The 26,170-nt window shown below is 43.1% G+C and overlaps 1 protein-coding gene across 1 annotated transcript in view; it reads left to right on the top strand.

Annotated features, from left to right (window-relative positions):
• The window catches only part of SMCHD1 (structural maintenance of chromosomes flexible hinge domain containing 1), a 1,054,086-nt gene that overhangs the window by 267,014 nt on the left and 760,902 nt on the right, over positions 1-26,170 (top strand). Inside the window, exon 2 of the mRNA XM_082259552.1 lies at positions 22,209-22,406. Coding sequence (XP_082115678.1) covers positions 22,248-22,406 — 159 coding nt within the window. The 5' untranslated portion in view covers positions 22,209-22,247. The remainder of the gene's footprint in view (positions 1-22,208; positions 22,407-26,170) is intronic.

Here is a 26,170-nt window from a genome sequence, read left to right as displayed (position 1 = left end):
TCTTTGTCTTGCTATCTCCTGTATCCTGTCCGCATCCTCTGATCGCCACCTATATCCTGTCTGTATCCTCTGACCACCAACACCTGTATCCTGTCCGCATGCTCTGTCTGCCACCTGTATCCTGTCTGCATGCTCTGACTGCCACCTGTATCCTGTCCGCATGCTCTGACTGCCACCTGTACCCTGTCAGCATGCTCTGACCGCCACCTGTATCCTGTCTGCATGCTCTAACCGCCACCTGTATCCTGTCTGCATGCTCTGTCTGCCACCTGTATCCTGTCTGCATGCTCTGTCTGCCACCTGTATCCTGTCTGCATGCTCTGTCTGCCCCCTGTATCCTGTCCGCATGCTCTGACCGCCATCTGTATCCTGTCCGCATGCTCTGACCGCCACCTGTATCCTGTCTGCATGCTCTGACTGCCACCTGTATCCTGTCCACATGCTCTGACTGCCACCTGTACCCTGTCTGCATGCTCTGTCCGCCACCTGTATCCTGTCTGTATGCTCTGACCACCACCTGTATCCTGTCCGCATGCTCTGACCGTCACCTGTACCCTGTCTGCATGCTCTGACTGCCACCTGTAAGGCTAATATGTATTCTGTCACATATTTTTTGTAAAAAATCCTAAGTGTATTTTGATTGGTTTGCAAAAAATGTATTACATCTACAAACTATGGAACTTTTTATTTTTTAATTGTTTTTACTAGTAATGGCAGCGATCAGCGATTATTAGAGGGACTGCAACATTGCGGTGGACAAATCTGACACTAAATGACACTTTGTATATTGACCCCCCAAAATAATACCTTGCCACCCCTGTTTTTTTTTTTTTTTAATCTCTTTTTATTAAATTTTTACAATCACAAAAGAAAAAACAGTGAAAAACAATCCCAATATCACAATATCAAATTCCAAAGAATATATTAAATTAAATACAATTTCTCAACATCCTAACATAGGCTGGTCCATTTGAGTAGCCAATACAAAATATAAATCAAATTACTTCCAAAAACTATTCTCGTCTTTAACCTAAAATATTAGCACAACACCCTTATATGTATGGAAAGAATAATGATGGCAATAATCAGACCTACAGGGCATCTATTTTTAATTTGCCCAAGGTTTGTGCTGCATTCGCCCTTAAATACCAGTCTGTATATCTAAAAGGTTTCATAAAGTGTTGTATGTCCTCGTTCGTGAGTTCCTGCTCTATGAAAAGTTTCCATTTGTCAAAGAACCTTTTAGTGAAGGTATAATGTTGTAGGACTGTGACCATGTGTTCCTTGTACAATTACCGATCTGAGCTCCGTTTTAAGGGCAGATAAGGTCGGAGGGTTGGGTTCAATCCATAAATTTAAGATAGTCCTTTTGGCCGCCAAAAAGCATAGATGTGACCACATAGGGACAGTGGCCAATGGACTCACATGGTCAAAAGTATTCGGCTGATTAATTCCAAATAACATAAGATGCGGAGACTTCCCTAAACGGGTATTCATCACTGTATTGGCATAATGGACCACCTTGTCCCAAAATGGAATCACTCTGGGACAGGATCACAATCTATGGGCCAGTGTAGGTCTTGTTGACTTACAAAAAGGACATGCTGCTCTGGTTTTATTATCCCTAGTAAAAAGAGCTGGGATATAAGCTTTGTGTATAAATTGAAATTGTGTCTCTCTCCATATCTCGTTCACAGTCAGTGTCCTAATATGCCTATAGCCCTGGAGAATATGGTGTGAAAATTCCGGTCCAGGGAAGTCTGTATACCCCTTTTTTAAAGAATCTATCTGCAAAAGGGGGAAACAGCTCGCCTTGTAAAGTTTTAAATATCGTTGATATTGAATAAGCCCCTGTTCACATGCAGGCGACGCTACCTCGCACCGCGACCTCGGAGCGGCCGCCACGGACTTCATAGCATTGAAGTCTATGGCGGTCGCCTCCTGGTCGCCCCAAAGAAGCTCCGTACCCTTTTTCTAAGTAGGAGCGACTTGTGTCGCTCCTATTAGAACGGGTCCGCAGCTTCCCTATGGGAGGCGACCTGCAGCGACCTGTGAGGCGACCAGGTCGCCTCACAGGTCGCCTTAGTGTGAACGGGGGCTAAGACCGTTGTTGCATTAATGTGTCCAACACTGTATGTTGAAAACCTTCTGACAAACTTGGTGCACAAGAAGAGATATATGAAATTGCTTGATAATAAGCCAAAAAGTATGATTTAGGAAGATCATATTCTGCGGCAAGCGCCGAAAAAGATTTAGGTTTTAATCTGGATTTCCCATTGTCTGTTTGAATTAAAGAGAACGCTTTCACCAAGCCTTTAGATTTCCAATATTCAAAGGCTGGTTGGTCCCTTGCCTGAGGAAACATTGGGTTCCCTACCAACGGAAGATGTTTTGAGATACCAAGTGGTAGATGTAATTTCTTACGGATTTCTCTCCAGGCTATAAAGGTATCTCTTAACAGAGCATGTTGTTGTACACTTTTTGGTAGTGATGAAAATTGACTATGCAGGATGCCCGCCATAGTCAGAGGGTAAGCTATTTGTTCCTCCAAGTTGTTGTTAGTGAACCTATTTCCTTCCACAAGCCAGTCCAACCCATATCTCATCAAACATAGAAGATTATACAGTCTAACGTCTGGAAGACCAGCCCCCCTGTGTTCTTCGGGAGATGCAACTTAGCCAGCGAAATTCGCAAACGTTTTCCCTGCCAGATAAATTTTGAAAAAGCCCTATTCAAAAGTTGAATATCTTTATGTTTCAATAGGAGCGGTATAGTTTGAAGCTGATATAATAGGTGTTGGAAACTGATCATTTTAATTAAGTGGCATCTCCCGAAGAATGACAGGGGTAGTTTCTGCCACATATATAGTTCTTTCCTAATCTTTTCAAACAGTGGGGTAAAATTTAGCGTGTACAGAGAAGGCAAATCCCTACTAATTTTAATTCCCAAGTATGTAATATATGACTGAGCTAAAGGAAAAGGGCAAGAAGTATCCTATTGAAGTATAGTAGATGAAGTAAGTGGGAGACCCTTACTCTTGTCATAATTTACTTTAAAACCTAGAAGAAAGGAGTAAGTATTGAAAACACCCACTCAACCCAGCGCTAAGATAAATAAATGGAACATAAAAAGCAGCCGCTATAAAAATCAAATATATTACAATGGTGTATAATGAGAATCTATATGAGCTCACACACACTAGCAGCGCTGAATTACACTAAAATACCCTATAAAAAAGTTGTGCAGAAATAATGTGTCTTATATTATCTCTCAAAGGTGCAAACCAATGTCCATTCAGAGTGAGTCCAAATGCTGTATAAAGTTGAAAGTTCATAAAATGTAATGAATCCTGGAGTGGAGATCTCTAGACCACCAGTGGTAATAGCTACCGTATACAACCACCGTCACCACACCTAAAAACGTGTCCCCCTAGGTAGTTAGAACTCACCAGAACCTGGGAAAACAACCGCCTTAAAAAGGATTTAATTCCATGACATGGTATGTGGATCACAGGCAACTAGTCTCCGGATTCACCAATCGCTGATCATTGAATCAGAACCTCAACGTGACAAACACAGCCAAAATCCTCGGAACATGTGAGGAAAAAACAGGGGAGGACCAATCGTGTAATTCCGTAAAATAAACTTTATTAAAAGTTCCCAATCCCCAATAAAATACACTCACAAAAAATGCGACTTGGTAGTAGCATGTAGAATAAATTCAAAGTCTGTTGTGTGCCGGTGACTCATCGCTACCTCTGATGAACAGACTTTGAATTTATTCTACATGCTACTACCAAGTCGCATTTTTTGTGAGTGTATTTTATTGGGGATTGGGAACTTTTAATAAAGTTTATTTTACGGAATTACACGATTGGTCCTCCCCTGTTTTTTCCTCACATGTTCCGAGGATTTTGGCTGTGTTTGTCACGTTGAGGTTCTGATTCAATGATCAGCGATTGGTGAATCCGGAGACTAGTTGCCTGTGATCCACATACCATGTCATGGAATTAAATCCTTTTTAAGGCGGTTGTTTTCCCAGGTTCTGGTGAGTTCTAACTACCTAGGGGGACACGTTTGGAGGTGTGGTGACGGTGGTTGTATACGGTAGCTATTACCACTGGTGGTCTAGAGATCTCCACTCCAGGATTCATTACATTTTATGAACTTTCAACTTTATACAGCATTTGGACTCACTCTGAATGGACATTGGTTTGCACCTTTGAGAGATAATATAAGACACATTATTTCTGCACAACTTTTATATAGGGTATTTTAGTGTAATTCAGCGCTGCTAGTGTGTGTGAGCTCATATAGATTCTCATTATACACCATTGTAATTTACTTTAAAACCTGTCAATTTTTCAAATTCATTTAAAATATGTTGTATATTTTTTAAGTCCGCCCGAGGATTAGATGTAAAAAGCAGCATATCGTCGGCAAATAATGCCGTTCGTATTTCTTCCTTCCCTATTTGAATACCCCGCATAGAGTCCTGTTCCAGAAGAAATCTGGCTAAGGGCTCCAAAGCAAGGTTAAAAAGAATCGGGGAAAGCGGGCATCCCTTCCTCGTACCCTTATATAGGGGTATTGAGGCAGACATCGCCGTTGAAGATACAATCTTAGTTGTTGGTCTAGCATACATTGCTCGGAAAAATCTTAAGGCGCTACCCGTAAAGCCCAATCTCCCCAGACTCAGAAAAAGCCACTCCAAATTGATGTTAGCAAAGGCTTTCTCTGCATCGAGAGAGACTATAGCCATGGGACTCAACGGGTTTGCCCTTGCGTGCTCCAAGGCCGCTATGACCTTCTGGATATTTAAAGTAGCTGACCGGCCTTTGACAAAACCTAATTGTGTCTCGTGTATGAGAGATGGTAATATCAAGGCCAGTCTAGTGGCTATCAACTTAGCCAATATCTTTGCATCGGTGTTCAATAACGCAATTGGATGATATGAACCAGGCTGTGAGGTATCCTTACCTTTTTTGGGGATGAGTTTAATATGATTCATACCCTGTTGGAAGGTAGGAGCCTTTTGTCCATATTTCATTGAACATCGATGTAAGATAAGGCATCAAACTATCTAACATTACTTTATAAAATTTGTTCGTATAACAGTCGGGTGTAAGATTCTGGTACCTTTGGTACCCTTATTTACCATTTTCCTTTTCAAACATTGCGTCCCACCTTTTTAGTTAGGTGGAACACATACACCTTTAAGACGGATGACGTCATCGCTGAGCGCCGCTGAGCGGCTATTTCAATCGCCAGCATTCTCTCTCACGTTGTTCGTTCAATGTGTGTCTACATGCTCACAAGCCTTGTCTTGCTGTCGTAACCTCCAGCTATTTGCCTTTACCTGGAACAGACCGTAACCTCGCAACTGATCCCGTATCTCGCTACCGGATCACTCCCTCACTACTGGACCCCTCTACTTACTAAACCTTACTAGTGATAAGTACCCCACAGGGGAATCCTCCATAACTAACTTACACTATCATCTTCTGCACATTAAGGACTGTTACTATCTATGCATACTAATTCTACCATCTGCACTGTTACATAGATTGCTAGCTCTTGAGTCTACTACCATCTATCCTTGCACTGGGTTAGTCTATCCTGTCTATGTCATCTGCTGTCCTTACCACCTGTTACCATACATGATTACTAACCTATCTGCATTCTACCTATTACCGTCTACTACTCTCCTGAACATTACTATCGAGTGCTTACCATTACTGTCACTGCTCACACCTGTCCCTTCAGCACATCACTACCATACTATCATATACATCCTATCACTCCAGGAACATCTTATTGAGTGTGTGTATATCTGTATGCTGAAGCAGACAGGCCCACAGTGATGAGTCTGGAGAGTTGGATCTGGTATTCCAACACATCTCTACATGACTACTGAGTGGAGATTCTGCAGCTGCAAATCCAGCTTACAATAAAAACGCAGGAGCGTTACATCGGGTCCCGGAGCTTTTTCATTTGCTGAGGTTTTAATAATCGTATTTATTTCATCTTGAGATATCGGTGCATTGATTATATCTACTTGGGCCTCCGAAAGGGCGGGAAGATTTATGGTGTTTAGTAACTTCACCGCTGAGTCTATAAAATCCTTGGCATATAGTTCTGTATAATATTTCTCCAAAATGTCCGTGATGGCTGCAGGGGAATGAGTAACATGTCCTTGCTTGTCGCACATACAGTGCCTTGCGAAAGTATTCGGCCCCCTTGAACTTTTCGACCTTTTGCCACATTTCAGGTTTCAAACATAAAGATATAAAACTGTAATTTTTTGTGAAGAATCAACAACAAGTGGGACACAATCATGAAGTGGAACAAAATTTATTGGATATTTCAAACTTTTTTAACAAATAAAAAACTGAAAAATTGGGCGTGCAAAATTATTCAGCCCCCTTAAGTTAATACTTTGTAGCGCCACCTTTTGCTGCGATTACAGCTGTAAGTCGCTTGGGGTATGTCTCTATCAGTTTTGCACATTGAGAGACTGAAATTTTTGCCCATTCCTCCTTGCAAAACAGCTCCAGCTCAGTGAGGTTAGATGGAGAGCGTTTGTGAACAGCAGTTTTCAGTTCTTTCCACAGATTCTCGATTGGATTCAGGTCTGGACTTTGACTTGGCCATTCTAACACCTGGATATGTTTATTTGTGAACCATTCCATTGTAGATTTTGCATTATGTTTTGGATCATTGTCTTGTTGGAAGACAAATCTCTGTCCCAGTCTCAGGTCTTTCATCAGGTTTTCTTCCAGAATGATAAATAAAATGGAAGGTGATGGCGCTGCTTATTTTATAAAGTGCAAATAAATATAAGATGTTTGAATATACAATGTTAAAACATAAATATGATTGAGGAATAAGTAAATAGATAAAAGATGCGGAGGTAAAAAATCAATAACCAAGTTAAAAGATCAAACGTATGGTGTTGTAAGGGATATAAAATAATCTAAAAATATTTTAGAGGTATATAAGAGAAACAACCACCAGAGGGCGTAATAAAATTACAAGATATAACAGTAAATATGCTTGTGTATATGCCAAAAATATAAATATATGACAATACTAAATGAATTGATAAAACTTCTAAAAAGTGTTGGTTCCGCAAGTGATAATATAAATAATAGTGGATAAATTAAATGATAAATAAATAGTGAAAAAGTGATAAATGTGCGGGAAACTTTTATGCACGGGATGGGTGTGCAAAAAAACAATTGGTATAAAGTGCAACAAGAGGTGATAACAGATCAATGAATATATCAAGGTGGGTCAAAAATTGAATGAATGTGCCAAAAAATTAATTATTTTGCGGGTGGATAAAAAGGTGCGGGAAATCTATTTGTGCAACTTGCAGAAAAATTGTGGTATTAAATCAGTCCATATAATAAAAATGAGTCCATAAAGTAGTGGTGATAACAAAAATGGACTCATTTTTATTATATGGACTGATTTAATACCACAATTTTTCTGCACGTTGCACAAATAGATTTCCCGCAACTTTTTATCCACCCCCAAAATAATTAATTTTTTAGCACATTCATTCAATTTTTGACCCACCTTGATATATTCATTGATCTGTTATCACCTCTTGTTGCACTTTATACCAATTGTTTTTTTGCACACCCATCCCGTGCATAAAAGTTTCCCGCACATTTATCACTTTTTCACTATTTATTTATCATTTAATTTATCCACTATTATTTATATTATCACTTGCGGAACCAACACTTTTTAGAAGTTTTATCAATTCATTTAGTATTGTCATATATTTATATTTTTGGCATATACACAAGCATATTTACTGTTATATCTTGTAATTTTATTACGCCCTCTGGTGGTTGTTTCTCTTATATACCTCTAAAATATTTTTAGATTATTTTATATCCCTTACAACACCATACGTTTGATCTTTTTACTTGGTTATTGATTTTTTACCTCCGCATCTTTTATCTATTTACTTATTCCTCAATCATATTTATGTTTTAACATTGTATATTCAAACATCTTATATTTATTTGCACTTTATAAAATAAGCAGCGCCATCACTTTCCATTTTATTTATCTATCTTTATAGCCTTTGGCTATAGTTCAAGGGAGGCTGCAGCTTATTTGTGCACATACTTTATCAATCCCTGGACATCCTTAGCGCGGATTTATTTAGTTACATTTCTTCCAGAATGGTCCTGTATTTGGCTCCATCCATCTTTCCATCAATTTGAAGAAAAGCAGGCCAAAACCATGATGCTGCCACCACCATATTTGACAGTGGGGATGGTGTGTTCAGGGTGATGAGCTGTGTTGCTTTTACGCCAAACATAACATTTTGCATTGTTGCCAAAAAGTTCGATTTTGGTTTCATCTGACCAGAGAACCTTCTTCCACATGTTTGGTGTGTCTCCCAGGTGGCTTGTGGAAAACTTTAAACAACACTTTTTATGGATATCTTTAAGAAATGGCTTTCTTCTTGCCACTCTTCCATAAAGGCCAGATTTGTGCAGTATACGACTGATTGTTGAAATCAGGAATGTGCTGCGCTAAAAAACAGGGATAGTGATGTCACCAAATTATACCATTAAAGTCAGATCATTAAAGATCATACAAAACTCAAAATCAAATCAAAACCATCAATAATTGTGATATCACCAAAAATATGCCATCTGTGTTCAAACAATTAATTCTTAAATAACATCACATAAATCAAACATTCCGTGCAATAGAAAGTGAAGAACAGAGGATATTTAAATCCAAATAAAAGTCCATAGTGATATAGTGTAGAAATTTAGGAAAATCAGACACAAGTCCCAGAGATCATTAAATACACACGGCACTTTTAGGGGTGAAGAGGACACTGATGTGCAAATCACCAGATAGCTGAATAAGTTGGCTGCTTACCAGAAAGAGTTGGTCACTCAAACTAATGAGTAAACCTGTATGAGCTTGTTTGTAATACCGGGAATGGCCACAGGGTGTCACCTTACAGACTCAAAGCACGATATCTACATGGTAGAAACAGGGAAGAAAGTGTAGACAGGGACATAGCGTAACTCCGCATAAAAACGTTTATTGTATTACAAGCAGGTATCACACTCACATTTATGATGAATGTCTAGGCATGTAAAGCTGAAAAGAACCGCATCAGAGGCGAACAAACATCTCCAAGACTCCAACGATGTAGTGTATCTTGGAACTTGGAATACGACTGATTGTTGTCCTATGGACACAGTCTCCCACCTCAGCTGTAGATCTCTGCAGTTCATTCAGAGTGATCATGGGCCTCTTGGCTGCATCTCTGATCAGTCTTCTCCTTGTATGAGCTGAAAGTTTAGAGGGACGGCCTGGTCTTCATAGATTTGCAGTGGTCTGATACTCCCATTTCAATATTATTGTTTGCACAGTGCTCCTTGGGATATTTAAAGCTTGGGAAATCTTTTTGTATCCAAATCCGGCTTTAAACTTCTCAACAACAATATCTCGGACCTGCCTGGTGTGTTCCTTGTTCTTCATGATGCTCTCTGTGCTTTAAACGGACCTCTGAGACTATCACAGTGCAGGTGCATTTATACGGAGACATGATTACACACAGGTGGATTCTATTTATCATCATTAATCATTTAGGTCCACATTGGATTATTCAGAGATCCTCACTGAACTTCTGGAGAGAGTTTGCTGCACTGAAAGTAAAGGGGCTGAATAATTTTGCACGCCCAATTTTTCAGTTTTTTATTTGTTAACAAAGTTTGAAATATCCAATACATTTCGTTCCACTTCATGATTGTGTCCCATTTGTTGTTGATTCTTCACAAAAAATTACAGTTTTATATCTTTATGTTTGAAGCCTGAAATGTGGCAAAAGGTCACAAAGTTCGGAAAATGAGCCCCATTTATCAGTCTCGACATTAATTTGCTTGGTTTGTTACCAAACAGATGAATTTTGGCCTCTATGTGTGAGCGTTTTATTTGTTCCACCCTTTCGGCCCATAGATCAAAATTTTGTTTAGCGTTATGCCACTGATTAATGTTTTCTAGAGTGTTAGACTGTGTCATATTCTGTTGGGCTATTCGTAATTGCTCATTAATTGTGTATATGTAGACGTTAAAGTCTTTTTATATCTTGTAGTGTATGATATTATATTACCCCTCAGAACCGTTTTACCCGCCTCCCATAATAGAACGGGATCCATGCTCTCTTCCTTGTTATATGAAAGATATTCAGCCCAAGAAGCTTGTAAAAAATGAACAAACTCCTCATTGTCCGCCAAATAATTTGGGAATCTCCACATTCTAGGTAGGTTTTGATTGTATGTCAAGGTTAAAAATAGTGATATGGGGGCGTGGTCAGGAGATTGTTATATCATGTATATTTGATGAAGTTATAAATGGAACCATGTTTTGTGTACAAAACAGATAGTCCAGTCGGGCCATGGAATTGTGTGGATATGAAAAACAAGGATACTCTCTTTCGATAGGATGGCTAATAAGCCAATAATCGATTAGCTTCAATGAATCCATCATATCAGAAAGAGCCGTAGAGCGTTCATGAGTAAAATGAACTGCAGAAATATGGGGAGGGGACCCTGTTTTGCGATCTTCTCGCGGGTACATAACTGAGTTGAAATCTCCTCCTACTATATTATATGTCGCTTGATTCTGACAGAGCCATGCTGCTGTCTTTTCAAAAAAAGCCTTGGTGAGAGAATTGGGTGCATAGATATTTGAAATTTGAAAAGAGTGTTCAGGTAATTGGATGACTGCTGATACTTTCCTACCCAGTAAACCTGATTGTACGGAATGTATAGTACAGGGTAAGGTCTTGCTTTTGAGAATTAATGTGCCTGCCTTACGGTGTAATCGCAGGTGAGCCTACCACTTCCCCCACCCATAACTTTTTCATATAGTGGAATGAATCTGCTCCTAGGTGCGTTTCTTGCAAGAGTGCTATATCGACTTTTAGTCGTTTTAAATGTCTAAGGATACGCATCCGTTTGTTTGGGGAGCGCAGACCCTTCACATTCCAAGAAATAATATTTAAAGAAGCCATAGTGTGTGTAATTCAATACTATAGGTCATATAAGAATTTAGCTGTAGGTGTCCTGATCGGACATCTGCCATCTCTCTCAGATATTGGCTATACGATGTGAGAAATATTAGGTAAATCAAAAAAAAAAAAAAAAGGATCAGGGGGTCCCTTAAAAAGGGAACCCCTGAACACTAAAAATTTTTCTGACTTCACCTTTTTCTACTTGTGAAGGAGTGCGGACTCTAACGGCTCCTAGCCCGTAAGATCAAACAGTGAAAGTGTCATCCATTTTAAGGGGAGCTTAATCGTTCAAACAATGTAAATATCATCCACTTTTCTTTTCCCTTTCCCCCCTTTTTTTCTTTTTCCCTTCCCTTTTTATTTAGCAAATCAAACAGTGAAAGCCTATTCCATAAATCCAACCCAGGTGCTCCAGTTGGTCACCCCGCGCTAATGTGCGACAGGTCCTTTTCTCCTTAATTATCAGCGAACATTTTTTACGCCTATTTTTGCCTTTTTGTTGATTTCTTTGGAAAGGTCAATTTGGGCTTTCCTGGATAGAGCTGCCTTTCTGACTGAATATGAACTTTCTTCCACCCGTACAATAATATTAATAGAGGTGAGATACTTCTCCGCATCTGCAGGATTTTTAAAAGACATACGTTCGCCCTTTGGTGAGGTGAGGTATAGTACCGCAGGATAGGCCAGAGTGAATTTTATCTTGTTATGATACAAGGTTGTACATATAGGAGAAAAGGCTTTAAGTTTCCTCGATACCTCCGCTGAGTAGTCCGCAAAAATTAGTAAAGAATGGTTTTCAATCTGTAATTTATGCTGTTGCTTAAATTGCTGGAAAATAAAATTTTTATCCACATAGTTCAGGTACCTTACTATGATGGGCCTAGTGTTATTCCTGCCTTCCTTAATGGTGCCAATACTGTGTGCTCGTTCTACTACGCAAGTAGCTGGAATTCCTAGTGCATTCGGTATTTTTACAGAGCAGAGATGAGCAAGTGCCTCAAGTTGAAAAGTTTCTGGGACCCCAATAATACGGAGGTTATTCCGTCTAGACCGATTTTCTAGGTCCTCTATCTTTTCTTGCAACAACTGCAAGGCATTGTCATGTGCGGTTAACTCTCTGCTGTTATCAATCATCTCATCTTCTAAAGAGGAAATACTCATCTCTGCTTCCTGTATTTGCTGTTTGTGCATTTGCAGGTCTCTTTTTATCTGTATAAGCCCCTGCGTTATAGCTGTTTCCACTGTGTGTTTAATTGTGGGTGCTAATAATGCCGCCACTGCTTCTGCTATCCGTCCGCAAGAGCGGTCCTCTGAGGGGATTTCAGAAGTACTGGGATGAGCATGAATATTCATTGCAAAATGTTCGCTCACCTGCTCCTGTACCTCAGTGCTTGCTTGAGACTAGACAGTCATGGTAGGGTCTCCCTCCAAAGGGTATGTTGCAGATGCCGAGATGACCATCTTAGGGACCCCCATCCCCCGAGCAGTTGATATGGATGTAGTAGATATTACTGGTGATATTGCTGTTGTAGTAGCTGATATGGCAGATAAAGTAGAAGTGGTGGACATGGTGGTTATAGCTATGGTAGCTGTATTGGCTGTAGTGGTGTTCGGCACGTTGGTAGTGGATCCTTCAGATGATTTGCTTGTACAAAGACCTTCAGGAGCTGCATTAGTCTGTGAGCGCCCCCGCTCCACAAATCGGTCCTTCTTGTTAGTGGTTTAGACTGTACTGATTCCGATAGTCACTGGCCCCGCTCTGTGCCTCACCGCTCTATTCTCTGCTCTGCTCTCCCCCACTCCCAAATGCTGGACACAGTTACTGCACACAGACGCTGTGGCGGAAGCTGCTGTGGTTGGATAGAGCAGGCACGAGCAGTGACGGACCTCTGGCAGCAGCGCTCGGCAGTCCCAGCTGTCTCCTATACGGAGCGGGTTAGGGGTAAGGGTCCGAGTGCCGTCCACGCTAGCACGATATCATCCCTGAGATGGCTTAGAAGCGGTTCTACATGCGGGCCTCTTGCAGGAGCCTGATCCGCTCACTCCTCCCCCATGAGCGCCGGAACCGGAAGTTTGAGAGATTCACCCCTGTTTTAAAAGTCAAGCTCCGCCACTGGGCCACTGACATGTTTTTTCATACTCCTCTTTTCTGCCTCTTTTTCACTAGTTTTACATTTGGCTAGGGTTAGTGTCACTGCTGGTAGCATGAGGTGATACGTGGACCCTATAGAGGTTGCACAGGCAGTTCAACTCCTCCAAGATGGCACATCAATATGTGCCATTTCCAGGTTTGCTTTGTCTCTCAGCACAGTCTCAAGAGCATGGACGGGATTCCAAGAGAGAGGCAGTTACTCTGGGAGAGCTGGACAGGGCTGTAGAAGGTCCTTTAATCAACAGCAGGAAAGATATCTGCTCCTTTGTGCAAGGAGGAAGAGGATGAGCACTGTCAGAGCCCCTACAAAATGACCTCCAGCAGGCCACTGGTGTGAATGTCTCTGACCAGACAATCAGAAACAGACTTCATGAATGTGGCCTGATCACCCAATATCCGCTAGTGGGTCCTGTGCTCACTGCCTGGTATTATGAAGTTCAATTGGCATTTGCCATTGAACACCAGAATTGGCAGGTCCGCCACTGGCACACTGTGCTTTTCACAGATGAGAGCAGGATCACGCTGAGCACATGTGACAGACATGAAAGGGTCTGGAGAAGCCGGGGAGAACGACATGCTGCCTGTAACATCGCTCAGCATGACTGGTTTGGTGGTGGGTCAGTGATGGTCTGGGGAGGCATATCCATGGAGGGACGCACACATAAAGGCACACTGACTGCCATTAGGTATCATGCTGAAATCCTTGGACCCATTTTCAGACCCTATACTGGTGCAATGGGTCCTGGGTTACCCCTTGGTGCACGATAATGACCGGCCTCATGTGGCTAGAGTATGCAGCCAGTTCCTGGAGGATGAAGGCATTGATACCATTGAATGTCCCCCACGATCGCCTGTCCTAAATTCCATCGAACACATCTGGGACAATATGTTTCGGTCCTTCAGACCCTGTCAGGTTGCACCTCAGTCTGTTCAGGAGCTCAATGATGCTCTGGTCCAGATCTGGGAGGACATACCCCAGGACACCATCTGTCATGTCATTAGGAACATGCCCCAACATTGTCAGGCATGCATACAAGCACATGAGGGCCATACAAACTACTGAGTACCATTTTGAGTTGCTGCAATGAAATTTTAGCCAAATGGACTAGCCTGCTACATCACTTTTTCACTTTGATTTTCGGGGTGTCTTTGAATTCAGCCCTCTGTAAGTTGATCATTTTCATCAAACAATGTGGCATCCTTTTATTCCTAACACATTACCCAGTCCATATCAGTATAAATATCCAAAAGCAATTGTATAGAGGTACAGCGCCACATTGATAAAAGGACCCTAAATGAATAAACAAAGTCCATAAAGTCCGTCTGAAACTGGTGCTGAGATGCAGAAATAAATACAGATGAATTCCAACACCGTGAGAGCAGACACAAAATTCAGGCGATCATCACGTGCATTAATAAGGTAGTCTCCTTACCAGATTTATAGACCCCCTGTTACGGTAGGCCCACCGAGCATGAGGTATAAAAACGATCATCAATGAAGGGTCCACTCCAAATCAGCATCCAGTCCACCACGGAATATTTATACAGGACAGTACAACCTTGCAAACGTCATGAACCCCAAATAAAGGACATCGATGTTCCTCTCTGGTCTGTGTATCAGCTTTAGCGGCCTTGAAAAGAGTGTTCGGGTAATTGCTGATACACAGACCAGAGAGGAACATCAATGTCCATTATTTGGGGTTCATGACGTTTGCAAGGTTGTACTGTCCTGTATGAATATTCCGTGGTGGACTGGATGCTGATTTGGAGTGGACCCTTCATTGATGATCATTTTTATACCTCATGCTCGGTGGGCCTTCTGTAACAGGGGATCCATAAATCTGGTAAGGAGACTATCTTATTCATGCACGTGGTGATCGCCTGAATTTTGTGTCTGCTCTCACGGTGTTGGAATTCATCTGTATTTATTTCTGCATCTCAGCACCAGTTTCAGACGGACTTTATGGACTTTGTTTATTCATTTAGGGTCATTTATCAATGTGGCGCTGTACCTCTAAACAATTGCTTTTGGTCTGATTATACCTTTGTACTGGCAGCCTTTCTTTTATTAGTGTATTGAGCCCAGCTTTCTCCTTTCTTTGTTTAGTATAAATATCCAGCATGATATTTTTCGTCTTTGAGATCTGATGTGTTTTCCAAGCGTTCCTTTAATTTTTTTGAGCAGTGTATATACAGTGCCTTGTGAAAGTATTCGGCCCCCTTGAACTTTGCGACCTTTTGCCCCATTTCAGGCTTCAAACATAAAGATGTAAAACTGTAATTTTTTGTGAAGAATCAGCAAGTGGGACACAATCATGAAGTGGAATGAAATTTATTGGATATTTCAAACTTTTTTAACAAATTAAAACCTGAAAAATTGGGCGTGCAAAATTATTCAGCCCCTTTACTTTCAGTGCAGCAAGCTCTCTCCAGAAGTTCAGTGAGGATCTCTGAATGATCCAATGTTGACCTAAATGACTAATGATGATAAATAGAATCCACCTGTGTGTAATCAAGTCTCCGTATAAATTCACCTGCACTGTGATAGTTTCAGAGGTCCGTTTAAAGCGCAGAGAGCATCATGAAGAACAAGGAACACACCAGGCAGGTCCGAGATACTCTTGTGGAGAAGTTTAAAGCCGGATTTGGATACATAAAGATTTCCCAAGCTTTAAACATCACAAGGAGCACTGTGCAAGCGATAATATTGAAATGGGAGTATCAGACCACTGCAAATCCCATGCGATGTCTGTGCGATGCAAATTCAAACATATAAACTGTATGGCTGAATTTGCATCACATTCGGACCAAACTCGCGCAGGACCCTTTTTCTTGTCTGCACCAGAATCGGATCGCATGGCTGTCTGAATTCACAGTTTGCACTGCGAACAGATCTGGGGGTGTCATTAACTTTGTATTGACACCCACACGCTTCGCTGTGGGCAGTGTAAGCCACCGGCGATTCAGGTGCGATGCTGGAACCCACACCGGATTCTCAGGGTTTCCCGCATTGCACCAGTGTGATCCGGCCCTTAGCCCCAGTTCACACTGATATGGTGCGAATTGGGTGCAAATTTAAAATGGTACACGCTGCAAATTCACATCACAATTTTTTTACATCGCAATGTGAATTCCGCTTAGCATGTGTGTTTACCTTGTGAATTTAGTGCGAATTTGTGAGGGGAGTGTTCACATCAGCGATTTTATTTTCTATAAAATCTAGGCAAAAAAAAATTTTGCAGTGATGTGAACACTGGACTGCAATTTCAATCCAGTCCCATAGAAGTTTTTAGAGCTGAAATTCGCATTAAACACGCACAAGACCCTTTTTTGAACCTGGTCAAATTTGCACTACATATACAGTGCCTTGCAAAAGTATTCGGCCCCCTTGAACTTTTCAACCTTTTGCCACATTTCAGGCTTCAAACATAAAGATATAAAACTGTAATTTTTTGTGAAGAATCAACAACAAGTGGGACACAATCATGAAGTAGAGCTGCACGATTCTGGCCAAAATGAGAATCACGATTTTTTAGCTTGGAATAAAGATCACGATTCTCTGTGTAACAAAAAAAAAAACTGGGATAACTTTACGGTTACGTTTTTTTTTTTTTATTCATTAAAGTCTATTAATTGCATTTCCTTTCTCCCTGGCAGAGGGAAGGAAAACATACAATGTAATCATTTTGTTTATAGTTACTGGGAGACTTAATGCTTATAGGCGTTTGCGGGAGGAAAGATACAATGTAATCATTTTGTTTATAGTTACTGGGAGACTTAATGCTGATAGGCGTTTGTTTGCGGGAGGCTTTTTCTTTTTTTTTTTTCCACAGCTGTTCCTCACAGCAAAGAATCGAGCATATGTCAGGTTTAGATCGTCAGGGGGGGGGGGGGGGGGTGAATCGAGATCGCGATTTTCATACGATTAATTGTGCAGCTCTATCATGAAGTGGAACAAAATTTATTGGATATTTCAAACTTTTTTAACAAATAAAGATTTCATAAAAGATTTCCCAAGCTTTAAACATCCCAAGGAGCACTGTGCAAGCGATAATATTGAAATGGGAGTATCAGACCACTGCAAATCTACGAAGACCAGGGCGTCCCTCTAAACTTTCAGCTCATACAAGGAGAAGACTGATCAGAGATGCAGCCAAGAGGCCCAGGATCACTCTGGATGAACTGCAGAGATCTACAGCTGAGGTGGGAAACTCTGTCCATAGGACAACAATCAGTCGTATACTGCAGAAATCTGGCCTTTATGGAAGAGTGGCAAGAAGAAAGCCATTTCTTAAAGATATCCATAAAAAGTGTCATTTAAAGTTTGCCACAAGCCACCTGGGAGACACACCAAACATGTGGAAGAAGGTGCTCTGGTCAGATGAAACCAAAATTGAACTTTTTGGCAACAATTCAAAACGTTATGTTTGGCGTAAAAGCAACACAGCTCATCACCCTGAACACACCATCCCCACTGTCAAAGATGGTGGTGACAGCATCATGGTTTGGGCCTGCTTTTCTTCAGCAGGGACAGGGAAGATGGTTAAAATTGATGGGAAAATGGATGGAGCCAAATACAGGACCATTCTGGAAGAAAACCTGATAGAGTCTGCAAAAGACCTGAGACTGGGACGGAGATTTGTCTTCCAACAAGACAATGATCCAAAACATAAAGCAAAATCTACAATGGAATGGTTCACAAATAAACATATCCAGGTGTTAGAATGGCCAAGTCAAAGTCCAGACCTGAATCCAATCGAGAATCTGTGGAAAGAACTGAAAACTGCTGTTCACAAATGCTCTCCATCCAACCTCACTGAGCTGGAGCTGTTTTGCAAGGAGGAATGGGCAAAAATTTCAGTCTCTCAATGTGCAAAACTGATACAGACATACCCCAAGCGACTTACAGCTGTAATCACAGCAAAAGGTGGCGCTACAAAGTATTAACTTAAGGGGGCTGAATAATTTTGCACGCTCAATTTTTCAGTTTTTTATTTGTTAAAAAAGTTTGAAATATCCAATAAATTTTGTTCCACTTCATGATTGTGTCCCACTTGTTGTTGATTCTTCACAAAAAATTACAGTTTTATATCTTTATGTTTGAAGCCTGAAATGTGGCAAAAGTTCGAAAAGTTCAAGGGGGCCGAATACTTTCACAAAGCACTGTATATCTAATATACCACACCCTCCTCCACATAATTGTATTTTCTTTTCAGTGTTTTCTATAGTTTTAAAGGCCAGAGACCTGGGCTGTGTGCGCTCTCCTCCATTGGTCACTGAAAAGATGTGTGTAGTAAGAAAGAGTTAAAGCCTAACTGCAGGTTTCTTGTGACTTCAAATAGTTAGTTTGGACTAAACTGGTCTAAACAAACTTTTTCCTTCACTAACAGATGTGTCAGCTTTTAAAGTAATGGGGGTCGCACCGCAACTGTAAGCCAAATGCTTGGCTCACAGTTGCAATGCAGTCCCACAATGCAAAATTGCCAGTGAACATATTGCGAGCTCACACCACTGCACTTCTAATGGACTCAAAACTTGCCCCCCAGCACAACCAATGCATCTGCTGAGGAGTGTCCGGGACCGGAAATCTGATACTCATTAACCATTTACCAACTGCCCGCCGTCAATTTACGTTGGTACTTTGACGCTATTTTGAAGCTATCTGCTGCCATAACCCCACTATTTTTCGAAACGGCGGGTAGTCCTCTTTAACCACTTGCCTACCGGGCACTTTCACCCCCTTCCTGCCCAGGCCAATTTTTAGCTTTCAGCGCTCTCACGCTTTGAATGACAATTGCGCGGTCATGCTACACTGTACCCATATGACATTTTTATCATTTTTTTCACACAAATAGGAGCTTTCTTTTGGTGGTATTTAATCATCTCTGGGTTTTTTATTTCTTACAAAAAAAAAGAAAAAAGACAGAAAATTTTGAAAAAAAAAAAGTTTTTCTTATTTTCTGTGAGTAAATTTTGAAAATAAATACATTTTTCTCCTTCACTGATGTGCGCTGATGAGGTGGCACTGATAGGCTGCACCGATGGGCACTGATGAGGAGGTACTAATATGCCACACTGATGAGCACTGATAGGCGGCACTGATGAGCACTGAGAGGTGGCACTGCTGGGCACTGAGGGGTGGCACTGCTGGGCACTGAAAGGCGGCACTGCTGGACACTGATGGGCGGCACTGATGAGCAGCACCATCAGTGCCCACACTCAGTGACCATAGTGCTGCCAGTCAGTGCTCATCAGTGCCTAGATGAGCAGGCACTGATGGGCACTGATTGTGGGCACTGATGGAGGGCACATTGTATTTTATTTACCTCTGTTGTAATCAGGGCACTGGTGATCAGTACCCTGATTACATTTTTCTGTGTCCCCGAACGGCTGATCGGTGTGAGGAAGGAGAGCTGGCGATGAGAGATGATCTCATATGTTGACATATGAGATCATCTCTCATTGCATGGGCCGATCACGTGGTAAATGGCCGCTGTGATTGGCCATTTACCACAATCTGTGATTGGCTGATGCGCACTCGCGGGAGCGCGCGGGGAGCCTGTTACTGGGAGGCCGTTTAAAGACGGCCTCCCGGAAATTAGAGCCTGCGCTGTAGCCGTCTTTCGGCTATAGCGCGGACCGGAAGAAGTTAAGATAAGGGTGGTCCCAGCGGCAGATTCGCTGCGGGATCACCCTTACGGTGTGACTGAAGAGGTGCACCCCCTCCCGCCTCATCCCGGTCATTTTCCCTGCTTACCGGACCTGCCGGCAGCAGGGAAAATGATCTGATCATCTCTCGAAGTCGAGTGAGGGCAAGATGGCCCCCCCCTCAACTTTATGGTCTTGGAGGACCTGAGCAACGTCAAACGTCGTCTCCTAGCAACCGCTTTAAAGAGCCAATTTTTTTTCCTGCAATTTTCTTTTTTAGTGTAGTTGTGAGGTCTGAGATCTTTTTGACCCCAGATCTCACAATAAAGAGCTCCTGTCATGCTTATTTCTATTACAAGGGATGTTTACATTCCTTGTAATAGGAATAAAAATGATCAAAATTAAAAATAAACAAAAAAAAAAAAACTGTAAAAATATACAAGCCCAATTCCAAAAAAGTTGGGACACTGCACAAATTGTGAGTAAAAAAGGAATGGACTAATTTACAAATCTCATAATTTTATATTTTATTCACAATATAATATAGATAACATATCAAATGTTGAAAGTGAGACATTTTGAAATGTCATGCCAAATATTGGCTCATTTTGGATTTCATGAGAGCTATACATTACAAAAAAGTTGGGACAGGTAGCAATAAGAGGTCGGAAAAGTTAAATGTACATGTAAGGAACAGCTGGAGGACCAATTTACAAAAAACAGAACAAAAAACTACTGACACCAGTGGGTGAACTTCCAGGATCGCAAAGGTCACACTTGCGACCGGGTTCCGGCATTCCACCACCGTGGGGAGGCCCCAAGATGGGAGGAAGGGAGCCCACTGCAGAACTTGTGAAAGGGTCCCGCTGCAAGACTGTAATAAAGGGCAATGAGAGTAAAGTGCCCTAGAATCAGTGGGAAGAGCCCCAGGCTTGAAGGTTAAGGGTCCCGGCCAGGGGTCCGGGGGGGGGGGGCCCTTCATGGTTTGTTGCACCGGATGCAAATATCATCGAGTTCTTACAGGGGGTGGGGCGGATTAGGAGACTTGGGGCCGTGTAATAAATGTATTAAAAGTAGTTCCTTCGGTACTGTATACTAAATAATAAAATAATGAATATTAGTATTATTTAGTATACAGTACCGAAGGAACTACTTTTAATAGATTTATTACAGGGCCGCAAGTCTCCTAATCCTCCCAGCCCCCTGTAAGAACTCGATGATATTTGCATCCGTACCGCCTCCTCTCATGTGTACTGCCTCCTCCCAGGTCTACTCTCAGGTCTACTAATCCTCCCCGCCCCGCGTAAGAACTCGATGACGCCTCAGCCCCGCCTCTTCTCAGTCAGCTGTTCATCGGACCTCCAGAATGCCTTGTGCGCATGCGCACCGGGGCGGAAGTGACAAGGGTCTGAGTGGGTATAGCATTCTGTCACAACACCGCCCCTATAAAGCCATCCTCCGCCTCCCGGAAGCTAACATCGTGTAATTTCCTGTTTGGAAATAAGGTGATGAGAAGAGGGGCCGGCTGCCTACGTCACTGCACATTGCATCCTGGGAGCGACGAGTAAGAGCTCCCAGGACGCATTGCGGGACAGGAAGTGCCGGGGCGAGCCGCGGCTCAGGAGGGAGTAAGTCGATGGAAAGGTAAGTATATAAAGCCCGGGAATATCCAATTCTGGCACAGCAAAGGATAAGGAAGCACATGCAGTAAATTCTACAGACACGATTCTGTGCCTGGAACTCCGCTTTAAAGTCACGTAGTGCTGAATCGCAAAATAGGCCATGGTCAGGAAGGGGGTAAAATCTTCCAGGGCTTAAGTGGTTAAAATTGTGAGACCTGAAAATCATGCTACTTTGCTGCGATTTTGGCACGACTTTGACTGGACCAGCCTGTGTAATCATGAGCAATGCCTGTGTAATCTTGAGGTCTATGGACCTCAAGTCGCATCAAAGCAGAACCAAAGTAGTGCAGGGACTACTTTGAAGTCGCAGATATGAACGGTACTTTTAATGGAAATCATAGGGTACGACTTTTCATGCGACTTTGCAATCCCAAGTAACATGACAAGTCACAAAAGTGTAAAAGTGCTCTGTTACTTTGATCTGCGTTTGTCATGTTGCAGCATTCCACACAGAACACACTCCAAAAGGAGGGAAATGTAAAATGTGACAAGTCTTGATTTGCAGCAAACCATCCCTTTAGCTGCTTTTCTCTCCACATAGACAACATCACTAGCAGCCGCCTCCGAGCCTTTCCGCTATACAGCTCTGTGAGACGCCCCGGCGGATGTGACGTCAGGGGCCCGTGTTTGAACCTGGTGCCGGGTTATCGTGTTGGCTGTAGCCGCGGTGTTCTCGCTTCACTCAGCGACCCGCAGGCGCCATGGCCGCGGAAAACATAAGCCCAACGGACCAGCACGGAGACGGCGACCCACTCCTCACCGTCTTCTTGTTTGACCGCCGCTTAGAGCAGTCTACGTGCGAGGAGAAGAGCCTGGCAGTGCGCGGCGGCTTCGCGGAACTCCGTCATGACGTGTGTCAGGTAATGAGGGGAGCTGTGTGCTAATGAGAGCCATTACAGAGAAGTCCTGTCAGGTGGGGGCTGTGTTGGCGCCAACTGAGCATGGTGACTGCTGACAACAAGACACGTGTGTGTGTGTTATACACATTGTATTTATTGAGTCATGAAGTCCTTGTCACCACGTTATGTGTACAGTGTAAAATCCCACACATTCTACGATACAATTAGAAGGGAATTCACTCCTTCATAAAAATGACCATGGGCTCAATTGTGTATTTTCTTCTTTGTGTATACTATGTATGTAACAAAGTTTATGAATTCACTCTGCCTAAAGGGTAACTCCACTTTCGTGGGGAAAAAAATAGCAAAGGAAGAAAAAACAATACAAAAAGCTATATAATTGCAACACAAATCATATCGTAATTGACTGTTATTAAAAATGACCTTTCCTTTTCAATCTGCAGCTGTTGTAATTTTCTGAAAATGCAACATGGCTACCTGGAGCTGTTCTGTACCCAGAATGTGTACTGACCACACCCCAGAAACATCATTTCCTGCTTGTGTGATCAGGGCCAGCGCTACCATTAGGGGAACTAGGCAGCTGCCTAGGGCGCACTGCCACCTAGGGGCGCAGCCAGGACCGCTGGTATCCATACTTTCTGCCGTGAGCTTGTCCGTGCCTTGTTCTCTCCAGGGTGCGAAGGGCGCTCACACACAGAGCGGCATGTTTGTGGGCGCTCCGCTCCAGTCTACCTCCACTACCCGGCTATTTGTGAGAGTTTTTTGAAGGGGAGGAGCGACTCGAGGAAAGTGTGGGAATCCCTTCCTAAAAATGGGGAGGGGGAGGTCATCCTGCTTGCACACCAGCCCCGAGGCGGGGAACACTTGACAGGTGTACGCCTCTCCTCTTGCCTTTAATCAGCAGTCATTGAGCCCCGGGACAACACACAGGCAACCACTGGCCCCGCCCGCCACCACAGAGGACGCCCACCTCGCTATTGATTGGCCGCTGGACAGCAAATGCAAGACTCAGTTATTAGCTGCTCTGGCTGACATAAGATTGCAACGTTCCTCAGAAGCTGGCACGAACAGCGAGTGAAGTTCAGGCACCTGTCACGCCGCCCCTCCACCAGATGTCACGCTGCCCCTCCACCACATGTCACACTGCCCCCCCCCCGCACCACATGTCACACTGCCCCCCCCCGCACCACATGTCACACTGCCCCCCCCCCCGCACCACATGTCACACTGCCCCCCCCGCACCAGATGTCACACTGCCCCCCCCCCGCACCACATGTCACACTGCCCCCCCCCGCACCACATGTCACACTGCCCCCCCCCCCCACCACATGTCACACTGCCCCCTCGCACCACATGTCACACTGCCCCCCCTCCCCCACACTAGATGTCACGGGCCTATGAGAAAGAGGCATAAGTACTCTACCAGATATTCAGGGAGAGGGGCTATGCCCATGGTGTACTCAAAAGGGCACGTAAAAAGGCAGGAAATAGACCTAGCCTACTGCAGGAGAAACATAGGCTCCCTGCAACTTCTAGAGAACAGCCTAAGGAACACCCCAGCATTATAACTAAATATGGAGCTTAGTGGAGTCAGGTAAAACAAGTTCTGGAATGACACTGGAAAGTCCTAACCATTTTTCCAGTCCTTAACCACCTCCCACCCGGGCCATTGTAGATATACGGCCGGGTGGGAGTCTCGTCCTTCTGAATGGACGTTCCGGAATGTCCTTCAGAAGGAGCGAGATCGCGCCGCCGCGTGCACGCGCAGCGGCGCGATCTCGATGTGCCTGTGTCCCTCGGACACAGCGCAACAAGATGCGTCAGGAGGGCCCTGTGATTGGCCCTCCTGATCACATGACGGCTGTGTCCAATCACAGCCGTCATGCAATGTAAATACAGCCGTTGTAACGGCTTCGATCTCTTCTCCTCCCTGACAGATCCTGTCAGGAGAGGAGAAGAAGAGGATCGATACTGGAGCTGGGGTGATCAGTGAGTATTTCTAAGTACTCACTGATCACAGGGGGGGTCTGTGCTGGTAATCAGAACATTGATTACCAGTGCAGCCCTGGGGGGGGTGGGGTGCCACTAGAGCCACCAGGGATGCCCACCCATGACCACCAGGGATGCCCACCATGGCCACCAGGGATGGCAAACAGCCTGCCAGTGGTGCCCTCCTATCAGTGCTGCCCACCAATGCCATATATCAGTGCTGCCCACCAGTGCCCATTATTGCCATCCACCAGTGCTGTCCACCAGTGCCCATTATTGCCCACCAGTGCTGCCCATCAGTGCCCCCCATCAGTGCCCCCCATCAGTGCCAATCAGTGCCGTCCATCAGTGCCGATCAGTGCCACCTATCAGTGCCCATCAGTGCTGCCTATCAGTGCCCATCAGCGCTGCATATCAGTGCCCACCAATGCTTCATATCAGTGCTATCTATCAGTGCCACATATCAGTGCCCATCAGTGCTGCATATCAGTGTTACCTATCAGTGCCCATCAGTGCTGCATATCAGTGCCACCCCATCAGTGCTACCCCATCAGTGCCACCCAATCAGTGTCTCCTCATCAGTGCCTGTCAGTGCGGCGTCATCAGTGCTCATCAGTGCAGGAAAAAACATATCTATTCACAAAATTTTATAACCTAAACAAAAAAACTTTTTTTTTTTTTCAAACTTTTCTGTCTTTTTTTATTTGTGCACCAAAAAAGAAAAAACCTGGCAGTGATCAAATACCACCAAAAGAAAGCTCTATTTGTGGGGAAAAAATGACATAAATTTGGTTTAGGTACAGCGTTGCATGACCGCGCAATTGTCATTCAAAATGCAACAGCGCTAAAAGCTGAAAATTGGTCTGGGAAGGAAGGGGGTTTAAGTGCCCAGTATTGAGGTGGTTAAAGAAATAAATAGTGGGTCCATGTTAGAGCTGCACGATTCTGGCCAAAATGAGAATCACGATTTTTTAGCTTGGAATAAAGATCACGATTCTCTCACGATTCTCTGTGTAACAAAAAAAAAATTGGGATAACTTTACTGTTACGTTTTTTTTTTATTCATTAAAGTCTATTAATTGCGTTTGAAAGACTGCTGCGCAAATACAGTGTGACATAAAATATTACAACAATCGCCATTTTATTCTGTAGGGTCTCTGCTAAAAAAAAATATATAAAATCTTTGGGGGTTCTAAGTACTTTTCTAGCAAAAAAAAATGATTTTAACTTGCAAGCAACAAATGTCAGAAAAAGATCCAGTCTTTAAGAGGTTAAACTTCCTTTCTCCCTGGCAGAGGGAAGGAAAAGATACAATGTAATCATTTTTGTTTATAGTTACTGGGAGACTTTGCTGTTTGCCAGGAGGCTTTTTTTTTTTTTTTTCCACAGCTGTTCTCTCTGCTATGCAGCTATGCAAAGAATCGAGCATATTTCAGGGTTAGATCGTCAGGAGGGGTGAATCGAGATCGCGATTTTCATACGATTAATCGTGCAGCTCTAGTCCATGTTCCCTCTTAACAGCTAGGAGGGCTAGGAACCTTAAAGATACCCTAGTCCACGGTCTAATTGCCAAAAAAACTGATTGACCTCTCCCCCCCCCCCTTTAAGTGCATGTTCGCCTGTGGGCATTGCTCTATATGCAGCCTTGTTTTAAAGTCAAACAGCTTCACAAACTTTAATGGTACAAAACAGTTCCAAATCCAGGAATTCATCAATTGCTCCTCGTCAAGAGTAATTTATGAATTCATCTGTCCCTGTGGAAAAATTTATATAGG

Source organism: Pelophylax lessonae, assembly GCF_965119305.1.
Source record: "Pelophylax lessonae genome assembly, chromosome: 5".
NCBI lineage: Eukaryota > Metazoa > Chordata > Amphibia > Anura > Ranidae > Pelophylax > Pelophylax lessonae.
This window is presented reverse-complemented; position numbering and strand designations above follow the sequence as displayed.